Genomic DNA, 20,287 nt, shown 5'->3' on the forward strand with positions numbered 1-20,287 from the left:
TATCTTCAGATTTGCTGAGGTGAGGGAAGACAACCGAAGAGAGAGAAATCTTCAATCTGATGCCTAGAAAGTGCTGTAATAGCAATCCCCTCTTGTATTATAGAGAGAGAATCAGGTCACTTTCTGGTTTTTAGGGTTTTGTTGGTGTCAAAAACCCTAATTTCTGCACCAGCAACTGTCAATGGCCTCGTTTTTAGCGTTTCTTGCTGTTCACAGCCCCAAAATATATTCTAGATCAGGTTGCCTTGCTGTCCTAAAGCTTCAACAATTCTCTCCCTAACAACGACTAAGTTATCCACCCTTAGATCTACTGCAAACAGCCTAGAATGGGAGAAAAATAGCCCAATATGGAAGATACACATGCATGCAACCTAAATTTTATTCAAACTTGACATTTGGTAAATTTTCATTTTCACTAGGGTTTCCACATGCAAAACAGGTTGTATGCTGGTTTCAAACGTTTAGCACGATACATTCAGTACACAAATATATACGGTATCAAAATTTTTAAGGAAAAAATACATTGTTTCATATGTTCATTTTAAAAATATATGTAAAAATTATATATCAAATCAGCCTGTACATATTTAAAATGCGCAAGTTAAAGATAGATCATGAAGAGGCCTAGGCATTGTGGAGAAGAATGATGAGAAAGAGAGGAAGAGGGATTTCGAAAAGGAAGAGGAAGAGGAAGAGGGGCAGGGAGAGGATGTAATATGTGAAGGAGAGTGATAGGGATAGTGATAGGAGGAAGAGAAGGGGAGGGAAAGGGAGAGGTATAGGGGGGGAGAGAGTAGGGTGATTGAATAAGATAGTGGCTTGAAAGCTCAGCTCAAGAGAGAGAGATTGATGAAGATGGAGGCTGATTTGTGAGGTGAGATGGGGGGAGGGGGCTGCTCTTTTATAAGGGTTGAGGTGAGGAAGAAGAGAAGAGGGAGTGTGAAAGAAGAGAAGTTTGAATGTGGGAAAAATTTCGAAAAAATGCACCCATGGACATTTTGAACAGTCTTTTTTTTTGGGTATAGTTCGAATGTACGCAAATCGTATGGTACTATATGAAGCGAACGTATGGTACAATAGTGTACGAAATGTACTGAACGCGAACGGAATGCAACCCTGACAAGCTGCCTAGCCCTTTAGCCCTACCCTCATTAAAATAACATTGAAGACTATTGAATCTTAATTTTAAATTTCTAATCTCTTTGAACTTAAAAATGTTGAACTTCCCAAGGCTTTATGCTTATTCAACTCTTTAATTTCATTAGGCTAAACTTAACCTTTTGCCAAGTCCTAGCTAGATTAATTTCTTCCAGCATGTGGAATTTAATTTAGGTAAAGAGTTACAAAAGTTTGAATGTTGAGAGTAGTTTGCTTACAATTTCTTTTTTTTCCCCTCCTTTTTCCACAAAAGTAAAGAAGAGGTCAATAGAAAGAATAGTGCAAATACTAAGGGCTCCATTGCACTTGCAATGAGAGGGAGGTTCAATACAAGGGAAATTTTCCATTAAAGAGGAAACTCTAGAAGCAAGTCTTGCATAAGGAGAGATGTGGAAGGCTTTTACTACAATAAGAAGGATAGGATAAAAAAAGGATTGCTTTAAATGAAAGAGCAAAGATAACAACAAACAAAAGAGTGGTGAGGATGGCAAAAAGTATAAGAATTGGTCAATTATGGGCAATGCCCAATGTTTTAGTGTGTAGTGTGGACACATCTAAGTTAATTAGTTGTGTCACTACTTCTAGAGTCAATTTAACTCCAGTTGAGTTGGAGATAGGTCTAACTTAATTAAGACCTATTGTACATTCATTCTATCATTCTAGTACTTGCATCTTTTGAGGGTGGGATTGCTGCCCACTCTTGTTCACTGTCTTGTGCTCACACGGGCGCACACGTGCACAAAAACACACACACACACACACACACACTCTCTCTCTCTCTCCATTTCCAATAGATGGTATCAAAGCTAGACAAGTGGATTCTGTTAACCCACCGCTAAGCCAGTGCCACCCGTACAAAGTCCACTCAGCCAACAAAGAAAAAGGAGTTGATGTTCTGGAGGGAGAAGTTGTTTTGGAAGAGAATCTACTATTTTGGGGGAGCAATTGTTGTTGCTTTCAGCTTGCATGCAGTCTCGTACACATCTTGCATGTAGCGTTGCATGCCCAATCTCTCAACCTTGCTCATGACCTTCTTAGCCCTAACCCTCATTTTCTGCAGATTTGAAAAAACAACCTTGAAACCCTAATTTTTGAATTTGGGGGTTTTCGAAAATTTGTGCAAGTTTTGGTCCATGTTTGTCATTTTCAACAGTGTAGAAACACTTAGAAATCCTAAAAGTGCAGAAACCCTAATTTTAGAATTTGGGACTTCTAGATGTTTGTGTAATTTCTAATCCATCTTGCTTGTCTCATCGTGAATTTCAAAGAAAATTTCAAATTCTGACACCCCATTCCAAGGAATTTGGGAGTCTTTGACCGATTTGTCCAATTTCTGCAATTTCTTGAAATTTCCATAAAAATTTTGAGTCTTTTGCTGAAATCGACTCCCGTTGGTGTGAAATCTCACGATTCATCACCAACGCTGGTCATTGTCTGTAAGTAAATCTGAATTTCCACAATTTCTCAACATTTATGCATAAAAGTTTGGGGATTTTTGCTCTTGTGCCTTTAAAGGCATACTATAGGTGGTGATACAACCGTAAATTACTGTTTTGATCAGTTTGGGCATGGAAATCGAGGCATTGACAGCCATTGTTTGCCTATACAATAGTATTCAGCTCTTAACAATTTTAGTACAAGTAGTATTCTTGTTTGCATTGAGATCCCGAAGAGGATTTTGGCCATTTATGCCTCTTCTGTATCGGATGTTTTGGTTACAGCTTCCATTCAGTTTTTATTCAACTATGGTAGGGAATAACAATGATGTTCTTGGCATCCTCACTAGTGGAGAGAAATTGTATGGTACGAATTACGCCCTCTAGAGTTTCATGATTCAAAACCTCCTTGTAGCCAAGAAGTTTATGGGATTATGTCACACGTGATGCAGTGTGACTTGCAGTGATTGCTCTTGGCACACCTCCTCTCGTGCAAGGGAGAGGTGAAGGACAGCCAGCTGCTGCCCATATTGTTGTTACACCTAACTAGAAAAGATGGAATTCTAGAAATGCACAAGCTTTGTCTTTGATAGCTCTATCAATGAAAAAAGCCATCATACCTCACATTTAGTCTTGCAAAACCTCACAAGCACCTTGGGTTGCTTTGGAGAAGATGTTTGCAACTAGGAATGAGACCCCCAATCTCTTTCTTACATAGAGAGTTGGCCAATGCTCACATGAATGAAGATGATTGTATGACAAATCACATCACATACATTTAGGATTTGCGTGAGCAGTTGCTCAACATTGATGAGGTGATTGAAGATGGTGAGATGGTGAACATCACTTTGAACTCTCTTCTCGATTTGTACCTTGATTTTCACACTTCTCTAAATTCGTCGTTAGGGGGGCAGCTAAGCCCCTCACATTCATGAAGTTGATCGGTCTCTTTTTTTATTTTTTTCAAATAAAGTGTGGCTAGTTATATTACTTTTAAAAAAAACCTGAATACAAGGAAGTGCTCAAGCTCAACAAACTAGTTGGAGCTAATGCAGAGTCACAGATATATAAAGTATACAAGCCTCTCAGGGCGGTCTAGGGGGATGGGGGCAAGAAGCCATGGAAGGGGGGGGGGGAGGATATATCGCCATCTAGGGCTGTCTACTTGCATCACGAAAAACAGGTCTTGGCCGCCCCAAGAGTGCATGAAATGGAAACGGAGCTCCTGACGAGCTCGAGACTTGCCCTGCAACTGGTCCTATCGGCCGCGGAGGGAGTGGATGATGAAGGTCCAGAGCTCTGCTAAAGTCACCTGTACTGAAAGTCTCTCCTTGCCAAAAACCTCCTGACACCGTGCCTTCCAGATGTGCCATCCAGTAAGACTCCCTATGATCTCCCATGCCTCAGAGCGGTCTGCTGTGGACTCCAGTACTTGGCGGATGGGTAGAGCCTCCAACCGACCACTGCGCATGACCCTGCCTCAATAATGAATATAGTGTTCTGCATCCTAGCCTCATACAGAAGGTGACGGCCCTAGCTGATTGCTAGCCAACAAAAAGCTCCCCATGAGATACATCCAAGGCCGGGTGCTATGCGGTGGAGGATGCAGCTCCTCTCCACACGAGTTGCGCTGCTTCACACGACCAAAGGCAATGCTTTGGAGTTTCCGGAGCCTGCTGTGTGCAGCGTTTACAACCTCCCTTCTTCTACACTAGGCTAACTAACTTCCCACTGTCAGGTCTCCATGTGCCACCAGCCATAAGAAATACGATACCCTCCTCAGCCTCCAGCTATCCCATAGGCGGCGCTAGAAGATCCGTCCGAAAGCCTTCGTGATGCTATGCTCTGCCTAGTATTGCTACATGTCGGTGCCCAATCCATGTCCTCTTGCATCGGTGATGTTTGCCAATCTTGGCTATGTACTCCAGGAACCTCGGTGGCTTCTTTGGGACCGCAGTAGCCGGTCATAGGCACTCTCCCAGATCCCACTCTAGCTCATCAAGTGGCCTGTCCTCCCAAATCCAGAGGTGCCACTCCTTGAGCTCCTTCCAGAAGACATAAGGGTCCAGCCGCCATGTCTTCCATTGAAGGCCAACCACCTGAATCCTCCTCCATGAAAGGACAACTATCCCCTCATCCTACTACCCTCTGTCAAGGGCCAGATGCTCCCCCTCCTGCAATATGAAGAAAGTCCCATGTGAGGCACCGCCCACTCTACCTGCCACCCGTAAGGGGATACCTGTTGGTGAAAACCTAGCGGCCCATACCTCCCTAGGCTCTACTGGCTCTCGTATCGAGGGGGCAAGCCACTCCCGAGATATTGTTGTATCTATCTCCCTTCTTCTCAACTCAACTCCTCTCTGGCAACCTGATACTCGCTGCAGCAGCACTTCATTCGCCATCTTGTACACCTCCCGCCATGTCCTAATGGTACAAGCCGGGCTGGCCTCCCAACCAGCCCACTGAATGTGGGGGCACTTGCCAATCTATACCCCATCCCGATCTCTGACCTAGGGGTTCTAGATCACCAACTGGCAGTCTATCTCCTCCTGGCAGCATGGGGGGCTTTGCATTAGGGCCTTACGGAGGCCCTGCCACACACAAAGCAAGCTGCGTAGAAAGGGGGATTTTGGGGGGGGGGTGATCTAGGACATCATAAAGATCCATCTCAGGGACGGTCTCCAATCACCGCCAAGCCTCGATCTACACTCCTAGAGATCCTCCTACAATAGGACCTTCCAAGTCTGCTCTCCTGGTGTGAGACTATGGACTACTAGCTTGCCCAAGAGGGCCATACTCTGATTTTTTGGGTCTATGATCCCAAGCCCTCCCTCTGACTGATACCGGATGATGGTTATCCACACCACCTTGGCCTAGGAATCCCGGGAACCATCTAACCCAGCCCAGAGGGATTTCCGAACTGGGCGGCGAAGCTGAATCACACAGGACGAGGAGAAGCACCAACACGAGGCGATGTACCAAGCCGTCGCTAAGAGGACCTGGTTAACCACTAGGGCTCGGCCTGCTAGGGAAAGGCGAGCAGTACTCCAGTAGGTCAGCTTCCTTCAAATAGAGTCGAGGATTGGAAGAAACTGTTGGGCGGGAGTGACGTGTCCCACCTGGAACCCTAGGTAATGGACGGTATGCCCTCTGCACACCCATCTAAATCCCAAGTGGACGCCCCACTTCGTGCTAGAGTCCGGGTTTGTAAGGAAACCAACCGACTTTCACCAGTTGATTTTCGCTTCCGCTACAGTACAAAATACCTCGAGAGCCAGTCTCACTCTCTCCAGCATCAACTCATTGTGCTCTATGTAGAGTGTTGTATCATCTACATACTCTGAGTCTAAAAGCTCCGTCGCCTCTCTCACTAGAAGTTGGAGGCCACGTAACCCACTCACACGTGACCTAAGAAAGTGAGACATCGCCTCTGCAAAGAGTAAGAACAGATATGAGGTTAGGGGGTAGCCCTGCCGGATTGGTCTCTCCAGCAGAAACTCCTCCCCTCACTTGCCACCTATGAGAACCCTACTGGTAGCCGATCTGTAAAGTGCGGAGACCCCACGGATCCATGCCTGGGGAAATCCCAACCTCACCATGGTGCCTTCTAAGAAGTCCCAGTCCACCCTGTCATAGGCTTTCTCGAAATCTAGTAGTACAGCCAATCCCTGACCACTGTGCTGGGCCCACTTTGTCGCCTCAAAGAAGGTGAAGACATTGTCTAGGATGCTCCTATCCTAGACAAAGACTATCTGTGTGTCATGAATGATGTCTAGAAGCACAGGGCAGAGTTGCCTACCAATCATCTTTGCCAGTGCCTTATAGACCACTGACAACAAGGTGATCGGTCTCCACTGGGATAGCTCCAACCTGTCTCTCCCTTTGGGGAGGAGACTGATAAGACCTACCGAAAGACTCCCTAGCATTTGTCGTCCTGAAGTGAAAATCTCCCGGAAGGCCAACATTAGGGGTCCTTCACCACCTCCCAGTAGGTAGCGAAGAAGGCCTTAGAGAGGCCATTCTCTCTCGGGCATTTCTGCCCGTCCTGTGTATGAAAAGCCTCCTCTAGTTCCTTCTCTGTGAAGGGGGCTAGGAGGGAGCGTTCCATCTCCTCTATGACGAGGGACATGATGTGATCCCAGACGTGCTATCTACATTGCTGTTCTCTAGCTAAGGCTGTCTCCTGTTGGAAAAGACATTTGTAGTAGTTGGTGGCAATCTCCATCACCTCGTCTAGGCTAGAATGAGTCCTCCCATACAGATTCCGAGGACTGTGTATCTGCTCTCTTGAGGTGTGGAGTTGGTGCACTTGGAAAAACTCCCTGCACATCGTGTCCCCCTTTCCTGCCCAGAAGGCTGCTGAGGTGCAGAATGAAAACTCCGAACGCTTGTCCTCTAGGCCGGCAATGGCTGCTCGCACGCGCATCTCCTGTGCGTGGAGGATGGGATCCCTTGGTGCCTCCTGTAGTAATCTCTACGTGGTTGCTAGGTTCCGTTGGAGTGCTCTCTCCTCCTTCCAGCTCTGCTACCTGGCCTATAGGGCTGCCTCTCCTGGCAGATATTGCTCGACTCGGCTAGGACCTCTGCAACCTCCTCTGCGATCCGGTCCCTCGTGCTCCACTCCCTAGTCTAAATCTACTCAATCTGTCTCTTCATCTCCTCCCTCCTATAGATCGAGTCACCAGGATCATGTGTCTAGGGCCAACGAAGTTGGGGGATCAAGTGTCAAGAGCACCGGGTAGTGATTGGACAAGTGGTGCCCACCAACTACCTTACTTGGCCTCCATGAGAGCATCTCCACTCTCCCAAGAACCTGTCCAACTGCTGCAACAGGACTCCGCCTAGCCGCCTGTATCCCCAAGAGAAATCTAGCGACCTCTCTCTCTTGTGGAAAGCTGGGTCTCTCCAAGCATCGCGTGCTCCAACTGCTAGTAGAAAGACCTCCCATGCCTCCTACTCCTCCCCAGCCATGCTAGTAGGAAGCTGTTGACGAAGAAGAGGAGCTATGAGGTATACGGATATGCTTTATTACCGGCTTGGACGGTGAACTTCATTCCCCCATGGTAGCCCTCGAGCGACCATGGGAATGATGGATGTGCCTGGTGGTACCACCAGGGCATCAATCAACCAGGCAAAGAGGCAAGACTCTGTACAGTGGTAGAAATGGGCCTCTTGTGCCAGGGGCTACTCGATCACATCCATCGGAGCTCTCCACTGCAGAGAGGCTCGAAAGATAATGCTCAGATGTGGGACCTCGGCCCCATCCTACCAGTTAATGTCCATCATGCATCTAGCCACTGCTGGGAAAAAAGTGCCAGTCCACCTTCTCCCATCCACTGGGAGATGTGATCTACCAGTGGCTCTTCACCTCCTCCTCTATCTGCGTCGTCGTCCAGTATCCTGTGTGAGAAGTTTGAAGGAAGAAGGCGTAGTTTGGTCCATTCAGTGGTGCTAGTACATGGACCTTGCCTCCCCTTGACTTGTGTACCACGAAGATTCCCACCTCCAAGGGTAGTGGGAACTCTCCGCGCTCCGCAACTCTCAGGTAATACCATGGCCCACTGCAAAAAAACTCCTCTAGTAGTAGCTGCGCCTGTCTCGGGAAAGTGTAACAGGTTGCATGGATAGATGAGCCCTCTTGCCCCCTGCTCGTCCTCTTGCCCCATGCTGTCGTGGCTGTGTCTGAGGATCTGAGTGCGGCCCCCCCTGCCATCTCTCTCTCTGTTATCTCTGGACCCGTGTAAAGCCGTCCGTGTCCACTTGTGGGCCTATTGGCGGAGCCGCCTTAGCTTCAAAGCGCGTACACTCTGCTGTCAGATGCCCAAAGTCATGGCAACGCAGGCACTGCCCTAGCTGCCCAGTCACAATGACCTGTTGCCTAAAGGAGTGTCCGCCTACCTCGATCTCTAGAAACTATGGTATATTCTTTATCTATTTCACTGTCACACCTGTACCTTTCGGGCTCCTACAACTGTCAGTGCATCCGTGAAAGAGGTGGAAAGGACAGTGCCGAAGAGCCGTCCAAAGTCTTCCACAAGCTGGCGATACACTATCGCCAGTCCGAGAAAGAATAGGGTGATTGGGTGTCTAAGGAAGGTGTTGTGGAGCGCGAATATCTCCACTGTGAAGCCACTGTACCAGGGAACCATGTGGATGACCCCCTTCGTGGAGGTATAGGGTGAGCTAGCCAGTAGCTCACATACTGTGTCTACCAGGGTGAGCCGTACCATGAAGATCCCTTGACCCATTAGAACCGCCTCCACTATCTGCGATGTGCTGATGCGCAGTGTGGAGTGAAGCCAGTCTCGAAGCTGGGCGCTGGATGGGGAGTGTCCTACTACTGATCAAAGATCGATGTTTCTTTAAGCTCCAGCTCTGTGGCACGAACGGCTAAGAGCTGTTTCTCAGAGGAGACAACGTGCAAGGTGTTGACTGGGGGGGCACTCGTAGAATGCACCAGCCTCTGACCAGAGGTTTCCATTGCGCGTCCCTGTTGAGAACCTACCACTCACACTACTGCAGTGCCGGAGGGGGGGGGGGGAGGTTGCTACAGAGGGAGGGAGCAACTGGAGGAAAGGAAGGTTGATGGCCAGGAGGGGGGGGAATACTTTTTTCGACGGTGGGGGAGATGGGATACCACTGTGGGCCGGCTCACAACGAGCACGGCGCATGTGTTGGGCCTGTCGGACGGGGCCCAAGTCGCAGTGCGGAAAAGGCGGAGGAACATGGTGGAGGGGGCGTGGGGGTCTAGACAGAGGGGTGGGGGAATCAGGCCCTCGGACGGGAGGACACGGCAGGGGGTTTAGGCGGGGAGAAGGGGGCATCAGCAGGCGACGTGGGTGAGACGGAGACAACGTTCGGGGGGTCGTGCTAGGGAGCAAGTGGAGCAGCAAGCAGGCAAAGGCAAAGGCAGCATTGGGAGAGGGTCGCACTGAGGGGGGATCACGCTAGGGGGGAGGCGGGGCATAAGGCGGGGGAGATGGCATGGGAGTAGGCGAGACAAACGACGGGGGAGTTGGTGCGATGGCGGGGGTGGAGCAGCAGCACGCACGATGGCAGAAGCTTGGTCGCAAAAAAAAGCCAACTTTAGTTGATCGGTCTTTTACCTCAAGAGGAGCAAAGTTGGAAGAATATAGCCCTAAGTTCAAGTGAGTCAACTATGCTTTCTAAGTACAAAGGCAAAGAAAAAGAGAAGCAAAGCGCAAATTAGCCCAAGGCTGATATTGGGCAGCCTTCAAATAAGGGCAACAATGATGCAGGTAAGTCTAAGAAAAAGGAAATGCCATATTGCAAAAAGCCAGGTCATTATATTGAAGAATGCAGAAAAAGGCTTGCAAAAAAGAAGAAAAAGGACTTCGGTATGGCTATCCAAGAAACATCAACCACTTGCACGACTAATGGTGATGTTTTAACCAATCTTATGGAGGACTATGCTTTTCTTACATGTAGGGTCCTATGGATGGGTCAGCCTTTAATATAAGAGAAACTTAGCATACTTTGTATTTTGACAGTGGTGCATCACGATATACCACTTCTAGGGAGTGTTTGTTTTCTTCTATGCATTCAGCCCCTTTTGGCAAGAAGGTATCTTGTGTCATCATGCGATTTGTGGTATTAGTGAGGTGTTGATTACAATAGTAGATAGCACAGATTTCCAACTTTTGGATGTTTTGAAAGTGCCTAGAATTACCAAGAACTTGCTTTCGGTGTCTGCGTTTAATAGAAGTGGATTTCAAGTTATCTTCTTGCTTTCAGTGTTTGCCTTTAATAGAAGTGGATTTCAAGTTATCTTTGAGAATGCCAAATGCATTGTTCATAACAAAGAGCATGATTATGCATTGAGGCTTTTTGACACTTTGTACAAAGGTCTCTTTCTTTTTTATGATTGTATGAAAAGATCCCATGGTGCATTTTTACTTGATACACTCACTCTTGCAATGAAATATGTGGAGTTATGGCATGCTAGATATGGGTACATGAGTTTTGACAGTCTCATGACTCTTCAGAGGTGTCAAATGGTTGATGCTTTGCCTACTTTGGATACTCCACCTCCCTATGCTTGTGGGGGTTTCATTCTTGGCAAAATGCATAGGTTTTCCTTTAAGAAGGATGGTGCAGTGCGTGTTGTCTGGAAATTACAGCTTATACACAGTGATGTATGTAGTCCCATGCGGACTCGTGCTCTTGGGCGTCATCTTTATTTCGTCACATTTATCAATGACTACTCTAGGTACACTTGGGTGTACGGTTTGTTGCACAACCTCCAGGCTTTGTTGTGCAAGGTCAAGAGCACAAGGTTTGCAAGCCGAATAAAGCCTTGTATGGTTTAAAACAGGCTCCATGTGCTTGGTACTCCAAAACAGATGCATTAAATCATCATCATTCTTTACATAGATGATATGCTCCACACGGAATCAAATGAGAGAAAATTTACAGATTTCAACGCTGAATTGCAGTCTGCTTTTCATATGTCAGATATGGGGCTGCTTCACTATTTTTTGGAGATTCAATTCACCCAAAATCAACATAGTATTGTTATGTCTCAGTTATAGGTATGTTCAAAAGTTGCTAGTAAGGTTTAACATGCAAGATTGTAAACCTATGAGCACACCTATGGAAACATGGCTGAGACTTTCAATGCATGATGGCAGTGATCTATCAAATGTTGCTATTTACAGCTTGGTTGTTGGTTGTCTCATCTATTTGTGCAACACTTGTCCTAACATATAGTATGCAATATCATAGCTGAGTAGATAGATGCACAATCCAAGGACACTACATTGGCAAGCTATTAAGCATATTTTTCGCCATTTGCAAGGAACATAGTTATATGATTTTCTATTTTCCAAGGGGAAAGACTTGTAAATGTATGCTTAGAATGATTTAGATTGGGTTGGTAATCATGATACAAGACAATAGTAAGGTTTAACATGCAAGATTGTAAACCTATGAGCACACCTATGGAAACATGGCTGAGACTTTCAATGCATGATGGCAGTGATCTATCAAATGTTGCTATTTACAGCTTGGTTGTTGGTTGTCTCATCTATTTGTGCAACACTCGTCCTAACATATAGTATGCAGTATCATAGCTGAGTAGATAGATGCACAATCCAAGGACACTACATTGGCAAGCTATTAAGCATATTTTTCGCTATTTGCAAGGAACATAGTTATATGATTTTCTATTTTCCAAGGGGAAAGACTTGTAAATGTATGCTTAGAATGATTTAGATTGGGTTGGTAATCACGATACAAGACAGTTTACTATTGGACATTGTTTTTGTCTAGGCAAATTGTGCATTTCTTGGCTAAGCAAGAAGCATCCTACTGTAGCTATCTCATCTGATGAAGTTGAGTACATGGCAGCTTTCACAATAACAATCGAATGTGGTTGGTTATGCTGTGTATTAGCTAATCTTCATGTTCATCTGGAGGGACTCACTCCTATTCTTTCTATCAATCAGAGTGCTACTGCAGTAGCATGGAATCCAATGTTTCGTACTTCTGTGAAATACATTGAGATATATTATCCCGATATTAGAGAGAGATCACATACAAGGGAGATTAGCATGATCTGCATTCCCACATAGGAGAATGCTGCAAATATTTTCATCAAGGCACCTATCATATGAAAATTTTGAGGAATTTCGAAAATCCTTGAACTTTACTCCTTTTGGAGATTGATTCACTCTTTGTACATCATCACATTGACACTATGTTAGAATTGGTTAACTATGGGCAAATGCCCAATGTTTTACTATCTGGTGTCGATACAACTAAGTTAATAAGTTGTGTCACCACTTCTAGAGTTTAACTTCAGTTGAGTTAGGGTTAGGTCTAGCCTACTTAAGACCTATTGTACTTTCATTTTATCATTCTAGTACTTACATCTCTTTTGAGTGTGGACTATTGCCCTCTCTTTCTCATTGTCTTTTGTTCACTCTCACTCTCTCTTTCTTCATTTCCAACAAGAAAAACCTAAGGCAAAGATGCAACAATAGTAATAGTGATATATTGTGTGCCTCTTCTCTTGGTGATGCATTTCTTGTTGCTATTGATGATGATATATTATAGGATTGGATCCTTCACTTGGATGCATCCTTTCATGTTACTCTATATAGGAAGTGGTTTGCTTCTTCTGATACAAGTAGAAAAGGATATGCCCATTTAGGCAAGGACTTTGTATGTAGCATTATTGGAATGGGAGATATTGGCGATGCATTTCTTGTTACTACTGATGATGGTATACTATAGGATTGGATCCTTGACTTGGGGACATCCTTTCATATTACTCTACACAAGGAATGGTTTGCTTCTTGTGATGCAAGTAGAAAAGGATGTGTCCTTTTAGGCAAGGACTTCGTATGTAATATTATTGGAATGGGAGATGTATCTCTATCACTTACTAATAGTTCTTGTTTTATACTAAAAAATGTATAACATGTATTGAAACTAATGAAAAGCTTAATTAGCATTAGATAGTTAGATAACTATGGTTACCATGACATCTTTTGTAGTCACTCTTGAAAGATATGCAAAGGGTCTCTTGTTATATGCATGAAGGCTAAAGTCTAGCATTTCTACTCTTTGCATTTGTCTAATTTGAAGGATCCTATTGTAGCTATAGTTAAGTAGACCATTTGTATCTCTTTGGCATCACAGTTTGGATCACATATCTGTGACAGAAATGAAAGTTCTTTTTCACTTGCAGCATCTTCCTCCCTTTAATTTTTTGGATTTTGAGATGTGTGAGCATTGCATGTATTTGAAGCAAACCAAAGTGTCACATAAGAAGGCTCTTCATACAAAGAAATCCAAACCATTGGAAGTAGTACACATTAATGTGTGTAGACCTTTGCCTATGATTTCATTGGAAGGAGCATCATGTCACTTTCATTGATGATGCTACAAGGAAATTATGGGCTCACCTTATTTGCAAAACTTGTTGGCTTATGTACAGAATTGGTCAACCTATTCGCAGAGGTTGTTAAGAAATTGATCACACCTAGCAAACCATTGGATGGCAAGATTCCTAAAGAAGTGTGGTATGGCAAGAAACCCTGTTATGGTCACTTAAAAAATAGTATACAACCATGGTGTTATGTTCAATGAAGAGAAGATGCATAAACAACCCATAAAGACCATTGAGAAACACAGGGTGCTATTTTAGGATGATGGACAGCTACCATATGAGCAACATGCACAAAATATCCCACATGAAGTAGAGCTTAGAACAACTAGAAAATATTGAGGTAGTTGTACCACAACTAGGTGGGCAACCTCACATGGAATAGAATAGATGTTTGGGACAGTTGGATACTCAAGTTGAGCAGAAATTGAGACGATATACGAGAGTCTCTAGACCTGCACAGAGATATACTCCACTTCTAGATTATGTTAAGTGACAAATTGTGAAGAGCCTTCGTGTCATGAGGTTGCTATGTCTAAGGATGATTGTTATAAGTGGAAGAAGGCTATGCAATGGGATCGGATTTCTTGGTTAAGAATGCCTCTTGGAAGTTGGTTCCATTGCCTAAGGGCAAGCATACATTACCATGCAAAATGGGTTTATAAGCTGAAAATATCACCATCTGATGCATTGCCTAAGTTTAAGGCAAGTTTGATAGCTGGAGGATTGAAGTAGGAGAAGGGTATTGACTTTGATGAGATCTTTTCACGAGTAGTCAAGATGACAAGTCTTCATATAGTGCTTGCATTGGTTGCCAAGGAGGACATGGAGCTTGTCTAGATGGATGTAAAGATAACTTTCTTGCATACAGAAGGCTATGGATGGCAGCCTTATGATCTTGATCTTTCATATGGATGACATGCTTATTGCCAGCAAGTCTCTATTGAATGTTGACTCATCAAAGAAAAGGCTACTTTAGACCTTTGATATGAAGAATTTAGGAAATATAGGACATATATTTGTCAAAATAGTACATTGGCAATTTACTTAAGCATTCTAATATGAAGAGAGGGAAGACTATCAGTGTTCAATTATTTTTATATTTGAAACTAAGCCAAGAGAATAGCCCTAAGTCAAATGAGCAAAGAGCTGAAATGGCCAAGATACCTTATGCATTTGGGATAGCTTGATGTATGCTATGATAGCTACACCTCTAGACATTGCTTATGTAGTGAAAGTGGTTAGTAGGTTATGGCAAACCTTGGCAAGCATTGGGAAGCAGTGATGAGTATCATGAGTTACTTGAATGGCACTACAACTATGTGTATTTGCTTTGGAAGGAAGAATATATCTGGGAGATCTAGGCATTGCGACAAAGATGCCCATTTTGTATAGTGATAGTCAAAGTGTTATTCACTTGGCATAGAATTCTATCCTTGGTTTAAAGACAAAGCCTATTGAGGTGAAGTGACACTTCATTAGGGAGGTGCTTGAGGACAAGTAGATTAAGCTTATCAAGATTCACACAAATGATAACCTTGCAAATCTTCTTACGAATAGTTTACCTTCCGGGCCATTTGGACATTGCAAAGTGTTGATGGGCATTGGATAGTATCTTCACAATTTACTCCCCTAAAGGTGCATTGGCCTTGAAGTGGGAGATTGTTGGGTTTAAGGCCAATGACCAAAGACTAGGCAAGTACTCATTGTACGTGTATACATTATTGGGCCATATATAAGTAAAGATAATGAAGAATAGGGGTATATTAGTATCCATAAAAACTTCTAGTATGCTTCTCTCTTTCTCACCTTCTTGGTCTCTTAGTCCACACCCCACCATCACTTCATCACAACCAATCAGTCGCATCAAACCATGCTCAAGTTCTCTGCATAACAAAACCTTATAAGCATGGTCAACATGATATGTCAAGTTGGAGCTTCTATACCACATAAGAAGAAAGAAAATTGTGAATAGAGCAGTTGTCAAATAAGACCGTAACAATTTGAACTTTAATGAAGCCTGTGACCCTAAAGAGGTCACACAAGCCAAACACGGTCTTACTAATGTGTCAAACCAAACCTCTACAAGCATTAATAAAACAATGATTTGTTGGAAATAAAAGAGAAGTACCTGATATTTCAATGAAGGTTTGTAGCTTGTGGCCTTTGCCTTCTTAGTCGATGGAGAATGTTGATCTCCATAGAACGGGCAAGTCTGGTGGCAAACAAAGCAATGATTCTTAATCTTATCTTTAATACAAGTAAATTTTCACTTGCCAACTTTCCTCTTGACAAGATACAACACGAGCGATACTCATGTAGAGAGAACCATTATGAAATGGAAACTGGAATCACCTCATGTCCATAAGCCAAATGGGCTCAGCCCTGAGCTTGGGATCAAATGGTGTCCCTGCAAGCTGCTAATATATCAGCACATCAAATGGTGCTATGAGAGGTGGTAGTTTCAAGTACCACCAGAAAAAGCGACAAACAAGATAATTGCAGCTCCACAAGCTGCCAATACTTCAGCATATAAAGCCATGCTATGAAAGATGGTAGTTTTGGAAACATAAGAGTAATGGCATTCAGCATGTAGCCCATGATTGTATGTATAGAGTCAAGATTGTTTGCACGAGGCTGCCGATGGTGTTGGTTGTCGTATCCCCATGTGACTACCCATAGTGCCGTCCTTGTTGCTCCAGGGCCCAGTCATTCAAGACAGGGTCCACAAGGCACTACTCGCATACTCCCTCATGTGGCCCCCAGCTCAGACCACAGCCCTTTGGGCTACCCATAAGGGAACTTCCTTGTTGCATGGTCAATTGGGGATGACCTTCCTTGGTACTGCCTAGGGTTGTATGATTTATGGGTGACTCCTCAAGGTGCCATGGTAAGGTGTGATGCTTGGATGTAATTATGGGCCCCAGGGCATGTGGCCCATGGTTTACCACATATAGCCTGTAAGTGTGGTCACCTTGGGAAGCACTTTTTGGGGTTGGTTTGTGAAAAGCCTGCCTGCACTGTCTCATTGAGCAGCAGCAAACTAAACTCTATCAATCATGAAACTCTTAGAATAGTCAAGGAAAATTAAAATATATTCACCTTCTTTGGCGTGCATCTCTTCCATTGTGTCAAGTGGAGGTTTGTTGGCCATAGCTTTGGAGCAGTTGCTCCTTGAGCTGCCTTCACATGCACCTCAAGTAGAAAAAGGGAGGAGATTTCATGCAGTCCAACCATGAGGCCATAGCCAGCATCAACCTCCACACATGAATATTGGGTAAGATGAGAGAATTCACCATACTCACCACCTGCTTGCACGTGCCCTCAATGCCTACTCCTACTAAGAGCATCCCAATCTTTTTATTTGCAAGGGGTCAAAGAAGACTTGTTGTTCCAAGTTCATGGATTCAGGAGCTATTTTACAGTTTGAATTACACATTGAAAAGGTTCCTTCATACCACCCTATTCAAGAATGGAGGAGACTTGTCAAGCTTGGACCATCAAAGCTTCCACTGGTCTTGTGCACGTTGCCAGTGACATGGTAGAGAGCAAGTTGTTGCTCTGGTACAACGAAATGTCCATATAGATCAACTCCCACCAGAGATAATACAGGCCCAGTCTCAAGCCTGGGACTAGCAGCATATTGGACCAAGCTTTCTTGTAAGGGCTGATGTCCAGTACCATCAGCCTGCACCATTCATGGTGTGTGATGAGATTGCCAGGGACCTAGAGCCCAATTGCAGTGTTTCATATGTGGCAAAAAGTGATCTTTTGCATCCTTTTTAGGAGTCCCTTTTAGAGGATTCCTTACCTTCCCTAGCCTTAGGGCCCGTTTGGGCCATGTTCACACCTAATGACATGGTGGTCAATCGCCATTGGTCAGTCACCATGCCACAGACACCCCAGGTTGTCCAAGGATGTAACAATACTACTCAACGAAGAACTTTAGTGATCCATTAATGTAGTTGAAATTGTCTCCTTTTCATGCAGAGACAACAGATTACCAGGAGTTCTCATGCCAGGCCATTAGGGGAGTTTCATCTTAGAATGTCAAAAGAGGATAGGTTTGTGATGGTGTATAGCAGGGTTAGAGGTCGATATTTTGGCTGAAGATGGTAACACACCTTTTCATGTATCTGCATTGAGTCCAGCTGCTGCATGTCTGAATCAGTCACATGATAAATTACAGTTTTGTGCCGTTGATCACCGTCAGATATCCATGCTATAAAACCCTTTGATGTCCAACAAAACTGCTTTTTGTTTTCTCCCAAAACATTTCATTTTCGCCTGGTGTTTGGCTTCATGATTTCTGTATATAATCAACAAGTTTTTGTATATTCTTGTCGTGATGTATATCTTTATGTGTTTTAATAATTTAATGAGAAAATTTATGCCATGCAACAGTATTCTTCTGAGAATGCGGAGGATATATCTGAAACTTCTGCAATAATGGATCAATTCTTGGGCAAAGATCCACAGTATGCATCTGCTAACTCCTTGGAAGTTGGTGATTGGACAAGTGATGAGGATGCCGAAGATCAGATTGAGGTAAGTATAGACTGCTGCAGGCTTTGGTTGTGTTAACAGGCAGCCAAGAAGAATCTGGTACTAAAAGTTGATGCCAAAACAGGATGCAATCCAGCACACAATTGATTGTGCATCAGTTGTTTGCGGTGTTAAGTGGGACATGATGGAAAGTTTTTAAAAGGGCAAAGTATGATTTGGGTGGTCTCATTTTACTCTAGTGGTGCTAACAACGAGTTACCATTTTGAAATTTCTTTGGAATGGTGTTTGACTCACTATTAAACATGTTAATTGGCAGGTTTTGAGGCAAACCGGAAGAAAATATATGAATAGACCTGCAAACTCTGAGACTGCAAACAGTGCTTTTGGAGGAAAGATGGGGAAAACTCGATCGTCACTTGAGCCTCATGAGTGTATGGAACACACAATATCTTCAAACAAGATCTATGTGGAGCATTAGATTTTACTCCATCAGGGCATACCAGATTCGCGGGCAAGCTCATTTAAGGCTGACAGCAATGGTGTATAATGACACCATCATTATGCGCTGACTGTGAATGGAAAGAAGCTTGGAAAATAGAGGCTATTAAAGATCAGGGCCTCATGAGTAGGGTCTAGACGAATGACTCAAAGTGATGGAAGAGCTACAATGTTTGATGCTTCACTCGAAAATAATGGCACTCAGCGGAGAATCCTCCTGTAAATACCTGTCTGGGTGGGTCCATCCTTCAGACTTTCATCGGTCTCAGTTGGCTGTATCATAGCCATGAGAAGGCTGCCTTCGTTGTGTTTGGGAATGTTTCCATCATCAGGTTGCGGAGCACCATGCCTGTATGAGAGCAGTGCCGAACATGCAATGCCGATTTGGCTGCCTTTTGTTTGTTCTCGTGAAGAAGTTTTTGCTGCAAAAACATGTATAGTCGAACACCCACTTGCTGTCAGCAGCTTGACGTGTTGCAAGACATTGATTCTTTCTTGGAGAGACAATTGTCCACCAGCCTGTCGTTGTTTTGTCTTAATTGTTGATTTGTATGAAAATGGCAGTCGAGTCAATGTTTCCTATATGCAAAACTGTATTATTGATGTTGTGACAGGATATATGCTGTAATGCAAGGTTATAGTATCATCCAGCCAAACTGTATTATTGATGTTGTCACAGGATATATCCTGTAATGCAAGGTTTTGTAGTATCATCCAGTAAAGAGACAGCCATCAGCAGCTTCTTCTTCGAGTCTGTTCTCTCTCATAAAATGCTTTTACAATTTTTAAAATAAGGCATCTATCTACTTTGTTTCTATATTATCTATACCTATATCCTTACTATCATAGTGCACGTAATACCAAACCTAAGGTCTATGACAACCATAGGATGGCTTCTCTCAAATTTAAAGTATAGAGATCCCCTGCCCATTCCCTTAGGCGCTAAAGAAACATGAGAACACCTCTCTCTCTCTCTCTCTCTCTCTCTCTCTCTCTCTCTCCATAAAGAATAACTATGTAAGCACTACAAAGGAACAAGAATATGAGTCACAAAAAACTAAAGAGACCACAAAACGTCTAAGCAACAACCATATGCCAAGAGACTAAATCCTTGAGGGAGAAGGCTTATGTGTTCAACAAGATCCAGTTGTCAATGGAGAAGACCATTAAATCTAATAACATGATTTTGAATGCTAAAATTGATATTTAAAACAAAAAGATCTTTCAAGTGACCCAATTATGTGAACAACCCCAAGATTTGAGAAAATGAAACATTATCTTCATGCACAATTGTATAGAAGTAGAAAATTTCACCTTATTAAATGCCCAATCAAAGGGACACATGAGAGGTTCCATCACTCGATGGGCGTGTTTTAGGTTCTGATAGGTGGTGTGTTTGCTAAGAGCCACTAATAAGTAGCGGTTTCCATATCTTGGCCAAGATGGATTCCTAAAGCCCTCTTGCACGCACAAGGCTACTATGAGGGAAATGCTCGGTTATGGATCCCTATAGCTAGAACGACCCACAGCATCACTCAAACTCCACCCTCGTGCTTAATCACCCTGGGCCCCGTGGAACCTCTGAACCAGAAGCCGCAACATTTCCCAAACTCGTCTCCTACCAGCTCACCCACGCATGAGCTCCAAAGAGTTGAGCAAGACTATTGGCCCAAACCCCAAACAATGTTACCCCCTTCAATCCGTGCTAATGCCGATAAGACTTGCCAAACCCAATCCGAGTGTAGCAGTCCATCCGTAGCAGCCACTACTCCGACG

The 20,287-nt window shown here is 44.0% G+C and overlaps 2 protein-coding genes across 18 annotated transcripts in view; one reads left to right on the plus strand and one right to left on the minus strand.

Annotated features, from left to right (window-relative positions):
- Nucleotides 1–18,739, plus strand: part of LOC148030321 (uncharacterized) — a 60,697-nt gene extending 41,958 nt beyond the window's left edge. Inside the window, exons 5-6 of the mRNA XM_087686620.1 lie at nucleotides 17,911–18,054; nucleotides 18,330–18,739. Coding sequence (XP_087542746.1) covers nucleotides 17,911–18,054; nucleotides 18,330–18,491 — 306 coding nt within the window. The 3' untranslated portion in view covers nucleotides 18,492–18,739. The remainder of the gene's footprint in view (nucleotides 1–17,910; nucleotides 18,055–18,329) is intronic.
- Nucleotides 1–18,876, minus strand: part of LOC148030320 (uncharacterized) — an 82,312-nt gene extending 63,436 nt beyond the window's left edge. For 5 of the 17 annotated variants that reach the window (XM_087686627.1, XM_087686628.1, XM_087686631.1 and 2 more), the window contains exons 1-3: nucleotides 18,739–18,870; nucleotides 15,862–15,916; nucleotides 15,638–15,721 (exon numbers count right to left, since the gene is read on the minus strand). In XM_087686627.1, the coding sequence (XP_087542753.1) occupies nucleotides 15,646–15,721; nucleotides 15,862–15,916; nucleotides 18,739–18,799 (192 nt within the window). In that variant the 5' untranslated portion in view covers nucleotides 18,800–18,870 and the 3' untranslated portion in view covers nucleotides 15,638–15,645. Of the gene's footprint in view, nucleotides 1–11,381; nucleotides 15,393–15,637; nucleotides 15,722–15,861; nucleotides 15,924–18,738 lie in introns of those variants that run through there. The other 12 variants (XR_015692169.1, XR_015692171.1, XR_015692170.1 and 9 more) reach the window with 6 other exon arrangements.
- Between the last annotated feature and the right edge of the window lie 1,411 nt (nucleotides 18,877–20,287).

This window comes from Lygodium microphyllum, chromosome 10 (genome assembly GCF_053477565.2).
Source record: "Lygodium microphyllum isolate KBCC chromosome 10, Lygodium_microphyllum_v1.1.10, whole genome shotgun sequence".
NCBI lineage: Eukaryota > Viridiplantae > Streptophyta > Polypodiopsida > Schizaeales > Lygodiaceae > Lygodium > Lygodium microphyllum.